A 15181-nucleotide genomic window follows, 5' to 3' on the forward strand; every position below is an offset into this window, starting at 1 on the left:
GCTGGAACCAGGTGATCTCTCTGGTCCCTTCCAACCCAAACCATTCTACGGTTCTGTGATTAAGGTCCCAATTCATGTTTGAGGGTGGGCAAGCAGGCTGCCTGAAGGGCCCCAGGGGGGGGTTTCAAGGATGTTGCATCCCGGCCATGTTCATTATGTGGCCCCCATGTCCTGAGTGTTGCTGGGGTGGCAGTGGGGAGATCCTGCCGCTGCTCCGAGGCCCCATTTCTCTGAGATACTTCGGTTTCTTCCTACAGAAGCAGCTCTCCAAAGCCTCCACGGCTCATCGGCCCACAAGAGATAAAAATAAATAAACAAAAACCACCAGCCGGCGGGCTGGGATGGACGGTTCCAAGGTGCACCAGGTGACACGGATGCTTTGCTCTGTTTTGCTGTCGGTTATCACAAGGAAATGATTCTCCTTTCTACTGAAACTCACGCACAGCGGTTCCCATGCGGAAGTGCCGTCCTGAGAGCTAAAAATAGGGCTGAGTCAGCGGCCCCAAAGGGTATAAAGCAGGCGGGTATAAAGCTGGAGGGGCCAGGGCTCCCCTTGCTCAGTGCTGAGGAGTTGGCCTCCACACGCGTCCAGAAGAGCAGCGATCCCAATGGAGAGGTAAATAGCAAAGGAGCAAATCAAGAACGATGCTCCCAGTGGGAGTCAATCGGAGGATGGGGTTCGCTTTGCTGTGATTGCATTTACGAATGGTGCTCACACGGGTGGGTTTGGGGTTGTCTTTTTGATCCGGAAAACAGCCGAGCTGTGTGGGGTAGATGTGTGTTCTGTGTGCCCAGCCCTGCAAGCAGCTCCGCGCTCTGCATGGCTCAGCCCACAGGTTTTGCTGTTGGCTTCCCGCGCTCTGCTCAGCAGTGGAAGCAGACTGGTTTGGGTCTGTCTCTCTGGAAGGTGCACAGCTGTGGCTGGTTTGGTTTTGTTTGTTTGTTTTTGCTGTGGTTGGCTTTTTTAGCAGCTTCAAGGGGAGATGCTTGAAGATTTGGGCTTAGGGGCTGTGTTGTGATGGGAAGACACAGCAGGGCAATATGCCTGTTACACCTGTGCAAACCCAGCAGCCCCTTTGGCACCAGATGAGTTCATCCTCTGCACAGTTTCACTTCTCCCATTAGCACTGTCTTTACCCCATCATAAAACCCTAAGCGTGCAGCCTACATCCACAAACACTATAAAAGAGGTTGATCATTTACCAAGGGCGCATACGCCCTTGGACACCTCAAACACCCTCAGCTTGCAGTCAAAACAGTAGCAGTTTCCATCATAGCCATCCCACCCACTCTCTGTCCTCAGGAAAGCAAACACTGGGCTGAAAATGTTGTTTTCCTCTGCAGCAAAACGCGGGTTGTGCCCACAGAACAGCAGCGATGGGACGCAGCATGGCAGCCATCGGGATCCATCCTTTCTCTGGACAGGAGAGGGGCCAAGAAAGTGCTGGAGATCTACGTCAGGCGTTCATTGAGCTGCTGTGAGAACACGCAGGCGGCCAAGGAAAGGCTTCAGGAGGGAGCCAAAGCACGAGGGAGGAAAGCAGCTCTGCTGCAAAGGTCAGAGAGCGACTTTGGCAAGTATTCGCATGCCAAGAACAGCTTGAAGAAGGAGCAGGAGGAGGCAGCCAAGGAGCTGGGGCTGGAGGAGGCTGTGGTTGAGGAGAGCAAAGCGTCGGCTCCTGGGGAGGAACTTAAAGAGGAGCTGGAGCCTAAGAGGAAAAGCACAAAGAGCTCTCCCCAGGGCAAGGCCCAGCGCACCTGGTTCAAGAGCTTCTTAAATCTGCTGTTCAAAAGGAGTCCTGAGGAGCAGAAGGAAAACGCTGGGCAAAAAGTGAAGGAAAAAGATGTCAGGACTCCTTACAGCAGCAAAACAGAAGGGCCCAGGAGACCCAGAGCCGACACCAGCACATCCCCTACACTGGGCAAAGCCTCCAGGAAGAGACCCAGCCTCAAGAAGGTCTTCTCCTTCAAGAAGAACGTGGAGGAGGAGCGTGGTGAGGCGGGGGCCAGGGCCAAGCGCCCCAGCTGCCTGCCCCTGCGGCACGTCCTTGCATCCAGCCCTACAGGTGAGAGCCCTCCATCAACAGGACCTGGGGTGTGGGAGTGCTGACCCTACCCAAGAATCACCCTCTTGTTCCTTTGGAAGCTCCAATCTTGACTCGCTGCCCCAGGAAAGGGTCAATTTTGCTTGAACTGATTGGATCCCCTGGGTGAGGAGCACAACTATGCATTGTTATGGTGACTTGTGATGCAGCAAGTTACTGCACGCTGCTCCAGGGCAATTGTCCACGCACAGAATTTTATGTGCACCTGCAGCAAAAACAGTTCACCCTAGTTTAGTTTCAACCTGCATTTGAGACCAGACACTGAATCCGGAACCACCCAAGTGCCATCCCCTGCTGCTTTTGCTTTGCTGCAGGGAAGGGTGGGAGCCACCACGGCAGCAGCGCCTGTGTTACATCCTCACCCCTTCCTAAACGCCAACAGGAGAGGCAATCCCACAACCTGGGGTGGGTGCAGGCACCGTGCCAACGGGGTCTGCGCCGGCCTTTCCATCAATCCCTGGTTCTGACCAGTGCTTTTCTCCCTGCAGAGGCCGAGCAGCCGGAGGGTTACTATGCACGGGTCTCGGAGGAGGTCGGGCTGATCGTGCAGGGCAGTGGGGAGCGCAGGGCTGAGCGGCTGCCAGGGCCGACCTGCACCGATGGGGTCGGTGAGTGCTGCACTTTGGTACTGAAAACACTGTGGAGTGGGATTTGTCCCCGTGCAGAGCCTGTGTGGAACTCGTCTCTGCGTCCCAAGGATGCAACATAAAGAGCCATAGGGAACCATTGGGGGGATTTATGGCATCAGGGCTTGGTTTGGGGAGGGACAAACCCAAAGGCAGAGGGCAGTTCTTCCAGGCAAAGCACTTGGCTACAAGCTGGAATGGCTTTTATGGGAATGGAGGGTGATGTGTGCTGCTTGGGGGATCCTTAGGAGGGCAAAGCAGCTGTGCTGCCCAGAGAGCACCTGGGGATGGGGCTTGGGGATGGGGCTGGAGGTGATGTGGGGCTGGAGGTGACATGGGGCTGGAGGTGACGTGGGGCTGGAGGTGACGTGGGGCTGTGCTCTCTCTGCAGATGAAGCCATCAGAGAAATTGTGGCCCTGCTGCAGGAGGCTGGAGATGAGCTGGACAGGCAGGTGAGAGCCTATGGGGCCAGGGGAACCTTCGCTCTGACACAGTGCAACAACTGAGTGAAATCAAGGAAACGGTGCCCTCGAATTCCCCACCAGGGTGTGATCCTGTCTGCCTGCCCTCTCCCATCTGCAATCCTCACGAGATGCGAAGGCGTCAACTCGAGGCTGACACACCGCGTTGTTTGCCCTCAATGAACCCAATTCTTTTGCTTCTCCAACAGGTGAGGGAAGACGTGCGGCTGCGGACGTTTTTCAGAGACATGTCCTACAGCTCCTTCAAGAACCTGGCTGATGCTTACGTCCGCCGGGAGATGACGGCCAGCCGACCCAACGTCAACCCCCAGGAGATCCAGTTTGCCTTCACAGTGCACCTCACTGCCAAAGTGGCCGGCATCTGCAACCAGGCTGTGAACAGGATCATGGGATTCGGCACCCGCTACTTGGAAGACTCGTTTGCGCCCTTGTCCTACAGCAAAGTCCTCCAGGTAAGGAGGGCTTGGGCAGAGGATGGGGTCAGGGTGTGATGACAGCCAGGGTGGGCAGTCGGATCATGCTGGGAGTGATGGGGCATGGAGACACAATGCTGGAGAGCGGGAGACCTGTGGGACAGGGGCTCTCCAATGGGAGTGTGGCTGTAAGAGAGGAGCCAAAGGCTGGAGGACTGCCCTGCGAGGGGGACCTGGAGGATGTGAGTCTTCTCACTCTGAAGAGCAGAAAGCTCAGGTCATGGCAGCATCAGCTCAAGAGGGGTTGTCACAGCATGCCAGCATTTAAAGTGTGGCTGCAAAGAGGATGAAGGCTCTTGGCAAGGAGAAAAGAAGGGGCGATGGATACGAGCTGCACTGTGAGAAGTTTCATCTTGAGATATAGGAATGAAGTTCCTCCTTGACCAGTAGGGGAGACCCACAGCACCGTCTGGTTTGGGAAGGGCCTCACGGCTGTTTCCTCCCCTGTCAGCAGGACAGAGCGAAGTTCAGCACAGACAACTGTGAGAGCCCGGACTGATGGTGACCCCAGTGATGGACATCAATGACTGGGACGCAGCCTCTGAAGGTGGCCTGGATCTCCTGCGGGTTGGTGGATTGAAAATCCACAGAGGAAACCCACAGCAGTCACCGTGGTGGCACGATGAGATGAAACCCCACCTGGCAGGGGGCAAAGGGTCTGAAAAGCCCACATTTCTGAGACTGCCCTGAATTTCCATTTTGGCTCTCACCAGATGCACGTGTGGAGCCTCACGGTTCATTTGTGTGTGTGTGCATGTATTTATTTACCAACTTTTCTTACATATCTGTGAATGCAGGCTATAATTTCTCCAGCTTCTGCTGTCAGTCAAGGGTCCAGTTCAGAAAAACCCTTAAAACTCAAATAAATGGGTCCCTGTGTGACATCCAGGCTTGTCTGAAGGCAGAGGAAATGTGGATGCATGTTATACATGGAATAAAGTTTGCTTTGCTACAGCTGTTGTGAGCTTCTCCTTTCAAGCCAACTCAAAGTGACACAAAGCAGGTTTTACAGCAGATACATGGCGAGCTCCTGCCCTTCTTGTCTATTTATGGCCATTCCCTTTCCAGAAAAAGGAGATTTATTTATGAAAGCAGCTTGATCTGAAAGCTAGAGCTGGGGGAAGCTTGCTCTGAGTGTCCCCGAAGCTGCACTCACTGCAGCTCCCTCCAGGACTCAGGGATTTGGAGCTGCCAGGGTCTCACCTATGAGGTCTAAGAAGATGTGAAATGTCAAAGGGATTAAACCCTAATCGGGGGGAATGTTCACAGCTAATCTTTATCCAGACCCCTAAGCAGGGCCCTGGATTAAAGCAGTGTGCTTGGCTTGGGGCCGGAGTGGCCACAGCTCCTTGCTGAGCTCAAACCCAGCCTGGGGCAAAAGGGACAACATTTGGGGTCATCAGCATGCGGAGGGGCAGGGGGTAAAGGGAATGGCTGTGGTTGGGGTCAGTGCCGTGCCAAGACACGGTCCTGCATGGGCATCTCCTCACCCTCATCTCTGCCCCTATAAAATCCCAATTAGAACAAGCCAGGGAAAGAGCCATTGCCAGAAGGAACATCCCTATGTGCACCCCTCAATTCCCCCGTTCACAAAGCCATGAAGGAAACGCTTCCAATGCTGGTAAATCCCATTCCTGCCCGGTGGTGCCAAAGGTTTCCCTTTGGGCAGATCCCAGCCCGTGGTGATATTTACTGCTGGAGAAACCGAAACTGCTCTGTCCTGTTTGCAGAGCAGCTCCTGCCTGGCATGCAGCACCCGGGGCGGTGCTGGCGGGGAGAGGAGCTGGGTGGTACTGGGGCAATGGGAACCATGTACCCCATGTGCTTTGCATCCTCAGGCACGATCAGGGTCTGTGTGGAACAGATTTGGGGTTTGTCTCCTCTCTGTCTTCCCAGAGGACATCGCTTTGGCACATGGGATGCACCCACCAGGCAAAGCGCCAGTGTGGAAAATGATTTTGATTTCCCATTCTCTTTTCCTGTGCTTTTCCTGATGGCAGCTGAACCAAACCTCCTCCTCCTGCGCTTGGTGCCATGGGGAACAAGGGGCAAAGCCTGTGCACAACCATCCTCAGGTCCTAAATAACCCAACCCCAATGGGGACGAGGATTGGAGCATCTCCTACAGCCCAGATCCCTTCACCCAACCAACCTCAGCATCTTGGCTAAACCCCTCAGTTAGAAACCCAAGACCTCCCTTGCCCGTGGTCACAGAAGGTATTAAAGGAGGCATTAAAACAGGACAAGCTATTAGCTCCGGGGATTTTGAGAGGTTTCCAACTCTATCACCTTCATCCTGCCCTGAAGTCCCCGCTGTGCTTTCCAACAGGCAATCTCCTCCCCCGAAAATCCCTGGGATCGCGGCCATGGGCCATATGGGCGCTGATCTGTGAGCGCTGCCATGAGGGGCTTCTCCCATCTGCACGCCTGGGACACCGCTGCCCGACTCATCAGTCCCAGCTAATCCTGCTCTGCTGGGTGCCAGGAGGGGGAGGGCAGCTTAGAAAATCAGCCCAGCACTTAAGGAGGCAATTAATGCCCAATTCGCTGTCACTAAGAGGATGATGACAAGGTTTCATCTCACGGGAGCGTGGCTCTTGGCCAAGGAGCATTCTGTCCATGGGGATGGCAGCAGGCAAGGGCAGATGTTGCTTGCCTTCACCCTTCTCCCATCTACCGAGGACCCCCCTGTAATTCATTGCGTCCCTGCAGGTCTGAGCTGGTGGCTTTTGGGGTGCTGCCTCTGCCCTGCCGGGGTGGGTGTTCCCCGTCCTCATGTCCCTTGTCCTCTTGTCCATCCTGCCTGTGTCCCTTGGCTCTCCTGGTCCAGTCCTGGTTCAACAAGGAGTTCTTCTTTCCCATGCTGTGAGTCTTCCTGCACTCACCGTGCATCTCCCCATGTCACCATTTGCCTGCCCTCCTGCAGGGCTTGCAACATCCAAGATAAACTCTGCATGTTGTATGTATTCGGACAACAGAAGCAGCACAGTAGTTAGTAATATTTAATCAACCCATTTAAAATGGCATTATTTATTCTCTGTGTGAGCAGCAGCGTTAGGTTATGAAGGCTGAAAGGACACTCAGAACGGGCTCCATCTATCCTGAGCTGTAACGAGCAGCCCAGAGGGAGCAGCACTGCTGGGCATTGGGATGCAGGGAGTGCAGAGCCCTGAAAAGAGCAGAGCCCAGGGGAGAGGAAAGCAGATCCATCCCCTTGTGTTGCTTTTCCCCAAAGAATATCCAAAGCCTCCAACAGGGAGCAGTTGCCAGCACTATTTCCAAACTGAGCGGTGCTCTGCGCAACGCCCCGCATCCACCCCTTGTGTAACGCCCTCTGGCTTTAAGTGCCTTATACAAGCCTTTACTCACCCAGTGCTGAGCTGTGCCTAAGCCAGGATTGAAGGTGAATCCTATTTAGAAAAACACCCTTGAAGAAGGAAGCGTGAAGCAAAGGGGAAGAGTTGTGTGGCTGCACTGAGGATGGGGGCACAGCGGTGTGGGATCCATCTGCACCAGGTGCTGTGCAGCTGTGGGATCGCTGCATGTGAAAGGGAATCCTCCATCCAGCCCTGAGCTGCCGAGCTGCCCGTGCTGGAGGATTACGCAGACTGTTTAGATAAAGGGAGAACAGTTTTTAGCACGGGCAACAATTAAAATAGCTGGAGAACATCCACACCTCCAGCACCGCCATAAAAAAGAAGGAGAAAATTCTGGATTCCACCACCAGCAGGGATGCACTCGGAGATGAGAGCCTGAGCTCCGCCAGGTGAGGAAGGCACCGAGGTGGACACTTGCCCTGGAGATGGCTGCGGAGGAGCTGCGTGCTCCGGGCACCCCTTTCTCACTCTCCTTTTCGGGCAGTGGGTTCCTCGCGCTGTATCAGGTCGGGGTGGTTCAGTCCCTCCTGGAGTTGGCCCCCGAGCTGCTCAAATCCGCCTGCAAAGTGTACGGATCGTCTGCAGGATCGCTCATCGCCGCCGCCGTGGTGTGCGGCATCAGCCTGGGTAAGGAGATGGGAGACAACGAGCTGGGGGGCGGCAGTGGCTTCGTGCTGGTGGGGCAGTGGGATGTGTCACCAGAGCAGTTCGTACCCCTGATGAGACACAAATGTGCAGGTGATGTCACTTCTGGTGCAATTTTGGGTGGTGTCCCCTGAATAAGGCAGTCATTGCTGTCTGAGCCTTATCTCAGATGGTCAGGCGATATCGTGTGGGCAAATCTGGACGTACCTGTCTGTCCTATTGGCACATCCTGCAGAAGGAGAACCTCCTCCCCCCTGCTTCCAGCTCTGGGGAGTGCTGAGATGCAGCACAAAGCACACTGAGGTGTGCAGGGTGCACAGCCTCCATCCCCATGGATCAGAACCTGCAGCTCTAAGGGGCTGTGAGCAGCAGCTGAGTGGATGCTGCAGAAATAAACCCCTTTAGCAATAATGTAGAATCAATTCAGAACCACTGATCTGCCTGAACAACCGCATTCTACCGCGTGCAAACAAGTGTGCACAAGGCTTGGCTTTGAAGACCGACCCAAGCGATGCAGATAGAGGATTGTTTCAGGGTCAAAATACTGAAGGAGAAAGTAAGGAGGGAATGCCCAGCACTTGGAACATCCATTGGATGCTGGAGCCATTCAGCTCTAGCAAAATAATTCAGAGCATTGGCAGATATATTCAGACAAAGCAACAGGTGATGTGCTGCCCTTTCTGCCCAGATGAGCTTGCCAAAAATCAGTGCTCAGTGCTTTCCCCTCTGATCCCTGGGGCTGTGGGAGGGGATGGAGAAGGGACACGGGATGGCTGCACTATCCCCAAAGCAGGGATGCTGCAGTGACCTCACGTGCAGGCTTTGTCCCATCTCCAGCCCTACAATGTCTGGGCTGCCTGTGGCTCTTTTGGCCGAGGTCCCTGAATGAACCCACCAAGCTTTAATCATCGCTCCACGTGGCCGAACATCCGCTCACACAGTGATAACCCTTCTTAATACCCACGCTGCTCCGGTTGCCCTCAGGACACAGCCTGTCTGCCCCTACAAAAGCTGCTGTGGAGATTCTGGGAGCCCTCAGGGACCAGGAGGGCTCTTTGTAGAATGAGGGAGATGGAAAAGCTTCCCAGGGCCACGCTATAACAGCCTGAGGATGGCTATTCCCCCATGCATCCTCTCTGTTTCTGCACACAGCGTGACTCTGGGCTGTACTGATCCTCTGTTCCCTGTTATTTCAAGCCCATGATCCCCACTGGGGCCGGGCAGTTCTGCTCCTTAAATCCAGCTCCCAGGATGTGCAGACGCCCATAATGCCCATTAATGCTGCCAGGAGCTCAGTGTGTGTTCAGACGAGAGGGGACCTCAGCCCAGGGAAGTCCCCAGACCTTTGAAGACGTTATAGGGATTATTTTCCCCATTAGAATGGCACCGTGTGCAGATCCACAAGAACTGTGGGCATGTTAACAAGACTGAAAATACAACTCGTAGGGCAGCAGCAATGTTGACCATGTCTGTCTCTTTTCCCACCCCTGTCAGATGACCTGAAAGAAGTGTTCTATGCAAATGCAAGGGAAGCCCGGAAAACCCTGCTGGGTCCCCTGTCCCCCAAGTGCAGCTTGCTGGCCAACCTCAGGGCCGTGCTGCAGCGCAGGCTCCCAGAGGATTCCTACCAGGTGGCATCGGGGCGGCTGCACATCTCACTGACACGGGTGGTGGACGGCCAGAACGTCATGGTGTCCGAGTTCAGCTCGAACGAGGAGCTCATTCAGGTAAAGGATCATCCCTTGGTGTCCATAGGAAGACTCCTACCCAGCCACTGGAGTGGAGGCACGGAAGCGTTGATGATGTTCTAAAGAGGGGTGTAAGAAAGAAGGGGACAGACTGTTCAGCTGTATGGGACAAAGGGAAATGGCTTCAAACTAAAAGAGGGGAGATTTAAATTGGACATAAGGAAGGAGTTTTGTACAATAGGGGCAGTGAGGCAATGCACAGGTTGCCCACAGAGGCGGTGATGTCCCAACCCTGCTGACCCCCTTCTGTCAGGGGAAGGGGCTCTGAGCACTGCTGGATCTGTGGATGCCCCTGTGCACTGCAGGGAGTGGGGCAGGATGGCCTTTAAGGTCCCTTCCAACTCAAAACATTCTATGACTCTATAACCTTAACTGTGCCATTTCCTCCCCAAGACGGGAGGGGATCAGGAAGGTCTCTTGGAGCTGTGGTCCCACCACCATCAGCTCCACCAGGAGGAAGGGAGATGCTGTGAGGTGCAGAGCAGGTTTGTTCCCAGGCTCAAGAAGCCAATGTTGGTGTGTTGGCTGTCTGTGAGCAGCAATGGCCCTTTGCAAAGAGTGGTGGCAATACTAACAAGCCCTCTGTGCTTCTTGGATAGGTCTCTCCTTGGCCAAATACTGTTGGCAGCAATTTTTCCTCATTCCCTTCAGCACTTCTCTGGGAGGAAAGGCCCAGGCAAAGCGGCCTTGGTACCAAACCCCAGATTGCTGCTTAACCCCCAAATTGGGGGCAGGATCCCAGCATCACAGAGCTCAGCCCACGAAGCTGCCCTGGCTGAACCCACAGCCCTGAACGCTCATTCTCAGCTGATGAGATGGGTGAGAAATATTTCCGTGCCCAGCAGGGTGGCTTTGCCTTTGCAAAACCTCCACAGAACGAAAATGCATCGTGAGGATGTCTTGGTTTTTTTAAAAAATAACCTCCAAGTTTCACCTTTTAGCAGCAGCTGTGTTTTACAGTGACATATGGACGTCCAGCTCTGACAGCGCTGGCAGCCATACAACAGAAATGAAGTGCTGTGCTGTGCCCAGAGAAGCTTTGTTGAAACGGGATGTTTTGTCCTTCTTGAAACCTTTCTTCTCAACACAGCCACACGCAGCAGGAGGGATGGAGCCTGGCTCACACATCTGTCATGCCTGAAGGTGCAGGCACCCTGCAGAGCAGCCTGTGCTCAGCACAGCCTTGACAGGAACACTGACTTCTGCCTTCTCCTTCCCCAGGCTCTCCTCTGCAGCTGCTTCCTTCCTATCTACTGCGGGTTCATCCCTCCGTCCTACCGAGGTGTGGTGAGTGATACTCCCAATAAAACCTACCCTTGGAGAGCAGGTTCCTGGGCTTAATTCCTGTGTCCCCATGAGCATGGAGGGATATAGGTGTCCAGACATCTTCTTTGGTTAATGGAGGATGATAAAGGCTTTTAGCACCTCTTCATCCCATTATAGCTGGGTGAACAGCCACCCGGAGAGCCCTCTGCTGCTTTGCCCATGGCAGAGCCTTCCCACGGCCGTCTCCAAGCCATCACCTGGGCAGGATCTGTCTGCAGCACAGGCGATGTCCTCATTCACTCAGGTGCAGGCTTGCAAAGCTGAAATACTAAAAGTTCGTGGGAGGATCCTCCCCCAGCCACGTGTGCATTGCCACTCTGCAAAGCGCTGCACTGAAGGCAACCTGTGCAGTCTGGCTGCTTGCTACATCTAAGCGAAGGAGGAGAGCAGCACCTTGTATTTTACATGCAGTCTGAGCAGGACATCACGATCCATCGGTGCTGGTTTGCAGGCAGGTCTTGTCCTGCCCTCAGGTGCCAGGTCAGCCCTCTGGCTGCACTCAGTGTGCAGAGCACAGCCTGCAGCCCACAGGTCCCAAGGCTTAGAGACAGTGCTGCACAAGGCTCCTGTGCACCAGTATTTCATGCACATCTGCTGCAGTGCTTGCAACCTTGAATCCCACCAAGGTGGGTGGCACATTCAGCTTCCTTTCAGAACACAGCCAGTGGTGTTTTCCTTGCCCACTGAGCGATTCTGTCGACGCTCATCCGCTGAGGGCACCCTACTGATGGAGCTCACACCAAGAGCAGAGCAAGTCCCAGCCTGAAACACAGGACTTGAAATTCATACAACGCTGCTTGGAACAATTTTACAAAGCCTTGTGAATGGAGCTAATTATATTTCAGTTTTAATAACCACGGTGTGTCACAGCTGAGACTGGGAGAAAGGCGAGGGGTGGGAAGCACGGCCATGTGGGGCTGTCACAACCTTCTTGCTCACCTCCTGCTGATGCTGCCCATGCATAAACCCAATTTTGTCTGCACTTCCCTCTCAGCGTTACGTTGATGGGGGATTCACGGGCCTGCAGCCCGTCTCCAGCCTGGAGGAAGCTGTGATCACTGTGTCCCCATTCACGGGAGAGCTCGACATCTGCCCACGGGACTGCCCTGCCATCTTCTACTGCTTCCAGATCTTCAATGGCAGCATTCAGATTTCGGTGGAAAACCTGTGCAGGATTAGCTATGCTTTGTTTCCACCCAGCACCATGGTAAGCCAGCCAGTCCCTTTTCCTTTTGCTTTGATAATATATTGGCATGAGCTGCCCAGGGAGGTGAGGGGGTCACCATCTCCGGAAGGGCTCAAAAGCTACGTGGCACTGAGGGAAATGCTCAGTGGGCATGGTGGGGTGAGGTTGGACTTGGGGATCTTAGAGGCCTTTTCCAGCCTTAATGATTCTATTTTAGTCCATTCTAAACTAGGGCTGGATCTGCCTTCCCCAGTGTTAGGGCTCATATTGACCTCCAGCATTAATCCACCAGGTTCTAAGGGGAGGCTCAGACTCTGGGGCTGCCCCCACTCTGATTTTTTGGTGGGCAGTGCTGATGGGTGGCCGATCTGGAACAGAACTCACCCTGCCCTGAATACCCACAAGGGATCAGTGCTTCTGTAGCTGGAAACCATCAGATGTTGACGGTGCTCCCAGGCCGTCCATCCCAACCTACACCTCCAAACAGCCTGGGGCAGATCTGCCTCTCCCTTGCATGGAGAGCTCTGCGGTGACCTCTGGTGTTTCATTTTGCAGGTCCTGAACGACATTTTTTCCCAAGGGTACCAGGACACTGCCCTTTTCCTGTGCAGGAACAGTAAGTGTTACCCCAAGACCCAAAGAGCAGCCTAAAAACACGACCCAACGTGTGGCCAACCTTGCTGTTATCTCACAGATGCCTTCGGTGTGAACTACTTCGACGGCAATTTCCGCTTTGCCAGCATGTGTGGGAAGAACGACTTCCCACAGCCCAACAGGATGCTGAACAGTCTGGGCAAGCGTGTCCCACAGTACCTGGCACCGCGCTTCCTCCCAGGTAGAGGACTTGGGGCACTCACTGTGGGTTTTAGGGTGGCTGAAGCTACCGAGGGCTACAGCAGGAGCAGCTGGACAGGAAGAAGTGTTGCATTTATTGGGTTATTTCTAATGACGGGTCTCTATTTACTCTTGTGTTGTCCTCTCGGGAGCAGACCTGGCTCGGTGGAAGAAGCAGCAGGTGTTTAAACTGCAGGATCCGCTGTCAAAGGTCCTCCTGCAGCCATACAAGCTGCCGGCGTTCGTCTGGAAGGGGTAAGGACATCTTGATAAAGGCACCAAAGCTGAGAGCGATGCATAATCCACTTGTGCTTTCTGTGAGAGCATGAAGGGATGCAGTGTGAGGTTGGCAATGGGCAGGTTGGCATCCTACAGGCAGCACTGGGGGGTGCAGCAGGCGGCAGCATCCTTCAGGCAGCAGCTTCATGGGAAACACCCAGAGCAGCCTCTGGGGCAGGGCAGGTTGCTGTGAGTCCCTGTTGTACTGTGAGCCAGGAAAAGGTGATGCACACCTACTGCCTTTGCAAGATAAGCTTAGCAGCAGCCTCTTCCATTGCAGACCTGAAGACAAGCTCTTAGAGAGCAAGTGAAACTAGCACAGGATTGCTTGAATCTGGAAAGGAGCGTTACAGTGTACATCTGCTGTTAACACTCTCCCCCTTTTGCTGCAGTTACCAGACCTTCAACCTGTTTACTTTGCATTTGCAGGCTGGAGCAGCTGTGGGGGCTGCTGGAAGACATCAGCTCCATGGCAAAACGGTTCCAGAAGCTCCTCCGAACAGTGGTGCCTGGTTTGCCTAAGAGAGCTGGGGCCAGGAGGTGAGATATGGAGCAGAGGGGAGTCAGGGTACAGAGCTGGGAAACCCCGAGAGAGCTCTCACCCATCAGTCACTGATACTGAGCTTGGCTAAAAGTTCCAAATCTGTGACACTCCACCTTTAAAGAGCCTATTTTTCTTTTCACCCCTGGAATGTTTTGCTACTTATTCAGTAACATCTGCAAGAAGCTACAAACCAGCCTAGTGCCACCTCCCCACAGCAGTGTATTCCAGAGCAATTACATGCTGGCCTCTGTCCTAATGGAACACGAGGAATCTCCACCAAGTGATGTTTTGGCACTAAACTCTCAGCATTCAAGGCACTTACCCTGCTAGACAGAGTTCTCAGCCATGCCTGCCCAAAGCTTGCTGCCCATTACCTTGCACTCAACTAGCAACAGGACTTGCAGAGAATGATTTTATTCCACAGGCAGCTATCCCTATGCAAGTCCAAACATCCCTGGGGTTTCTGATTCCCTGACTCAATGACCCACCTGCTTGTTCCCTTAGGTAACCATCCCAGGTGGGCCCTGGGGTGCTCCAACACTACACAGTTTTGCCATCCCAGTAAGCAGTGGACAACAATGGAGATCGTTTCACATGGTTGCATGGCTGATGTCCTCGTGGAGTTATTACAAGGGCTGGTTTTTTCACTTGCAGAAATGGGCTGATTTTGTTTTTTGTGCTACTGCAGCAGTCTCCCCACCCAGGCCTGACCTGCTTTAACATGATGGCCAAGGAAAAGCACTGCATCTGCAGCCAAGCTGCAGTCTGTGCAGGAGGAATCAGGCATCTTGCATGCACATACAGCCCAACCACTGTTTTCCCTTGCCACTCCACTTGCTGATTACAAGAATCATCCCTCCTCCTGCTCCAAGCCTGCAGAAACATGCTAAGATGTAATTATTTCATGACTCAGCACATGTATCAGCTGCCTTACACTTTATTCAGCCCTCATCTTTTCAAGCAAGCACCTGATGCTGTCTCCTCTGCACAAGCTTAGGGCTAATGGCACAAAGGAGACAATGGGTAAAGTCTGGCATTTCTTTGAATCACCTCATGGAGCTTTTTACAACCTGGAAAACTCAGCTGCACCCAAACCAGCTGCAGTAGATCCTGTACTTCTCCTGAAATAGCTCCATTAAAGGTGGGTGATGGGATTCATACGCGGCCTCTGGGAGTATGAGGAGGGTTGTGGCTCTGCCTGTGCTGCTGATGTTCTGTCAGTGTGCTCTTCAGTGCATCTCAGTGGCTGTCTGCAGGCTGTGTTCTGAGTTGTTCTTTTTTTCTTTAAAACATGAACTGGGGCCAAAGGCAGCAGCTGTGTCAAAAATGTTCTTCTGTAGCTGGCAAGGCCCTAAAGGCAGTAGAACCACGTTGGTCAATCTGATAGACTCTGCTGATCCTTGTGTAACAAACTGGGTTCAAGCACCCGATCGGAGCTGCTTTCTTCATTGTTGTTATCTACAGTGTAATTAAAATAAACAGGCTTTGAAATCCTTAAAATAATGTTCCCATGCCAATGCCTTGCTGCTTGGCCCAGTCTGCACTGAACCCTGCAG

General features: G+C 53.6%; 2 protein-coding genes across 3 annotated transcripts; both read left to right on the top strand.

The window, feature by feature from the left end:
• The first annotated feature begins 576 nt into the window (after nt 1-576).
• Nucleotides 577-4641, top strand: LOC122187140 (apoptosis facilitator Bcl-2-like protein 14). 2 transcript variants are annotated; one of them, XM_042884412.1, is made up of 6 exons: nt 577-616; nt 1345-2066; nt 2594-2713; nt 3123-3184; nt 3403-3666; nt 4139-4641. In XM_042884412.1, exons 1-6 carry the CDS (start codon nt 609-611, stop codon nt 4184-4186), a joined length of 1224 nt encoding a protein of 407 aa, XP_042740346.1. In that variant the 5' UTR covers nt 577-608; the 3' UTR covers nt 4187-4641. The 2 variants fall into 2 exon arrangements, with proteins under 2 accessions (XP_042740346.1, XP_042740347.1); XM_042884413.1 differs by having other exon boundaries at nt 4142-4641.
• A 2847-nt stretch (nt 4642-7488) lies between these two features.
• Nucleotides 7489-14133, top strand: PNPLA1 (patatin like phospholipase domain containing 1). Its single transcript, XM_042884047.1, has 9 exons — nt 7489-7690; nt 9203-9435; nt 10678-10743; nt 11777-11989; nt 12524-12584; nt 12663-12803; nt 12958-13057; nt 13511-13621; nt 14130-14133. The coding sequence occupies exons 1-9, from the start codon at nt 7489-7491 to the stop codon at nt 14131-14133; spliced, it is 1131 nt and encodes a 376-aa protein (XP_042739981.1).
• The last annotated feature ends 1048 nt before the right edge of the window (nt 14134-15181 follow it).

This window comes from Lagopus leucura, unplaced genomic scaffold, assembly GCF_019238085.1.
Source record: "Lagopus leucura isolate 7727_CA_CO unplaced genomic scaffold, USGS_WTPT01 Super-Scaffold_100043, whole genome shotgun sequence".
In the NCBI taxonomy this organism is placed as follows: Eukaryota; Metazoa; Chordata; class Aves; order Galliformes; family Phasianidae; genus Lagopus; species Lagopus leucura.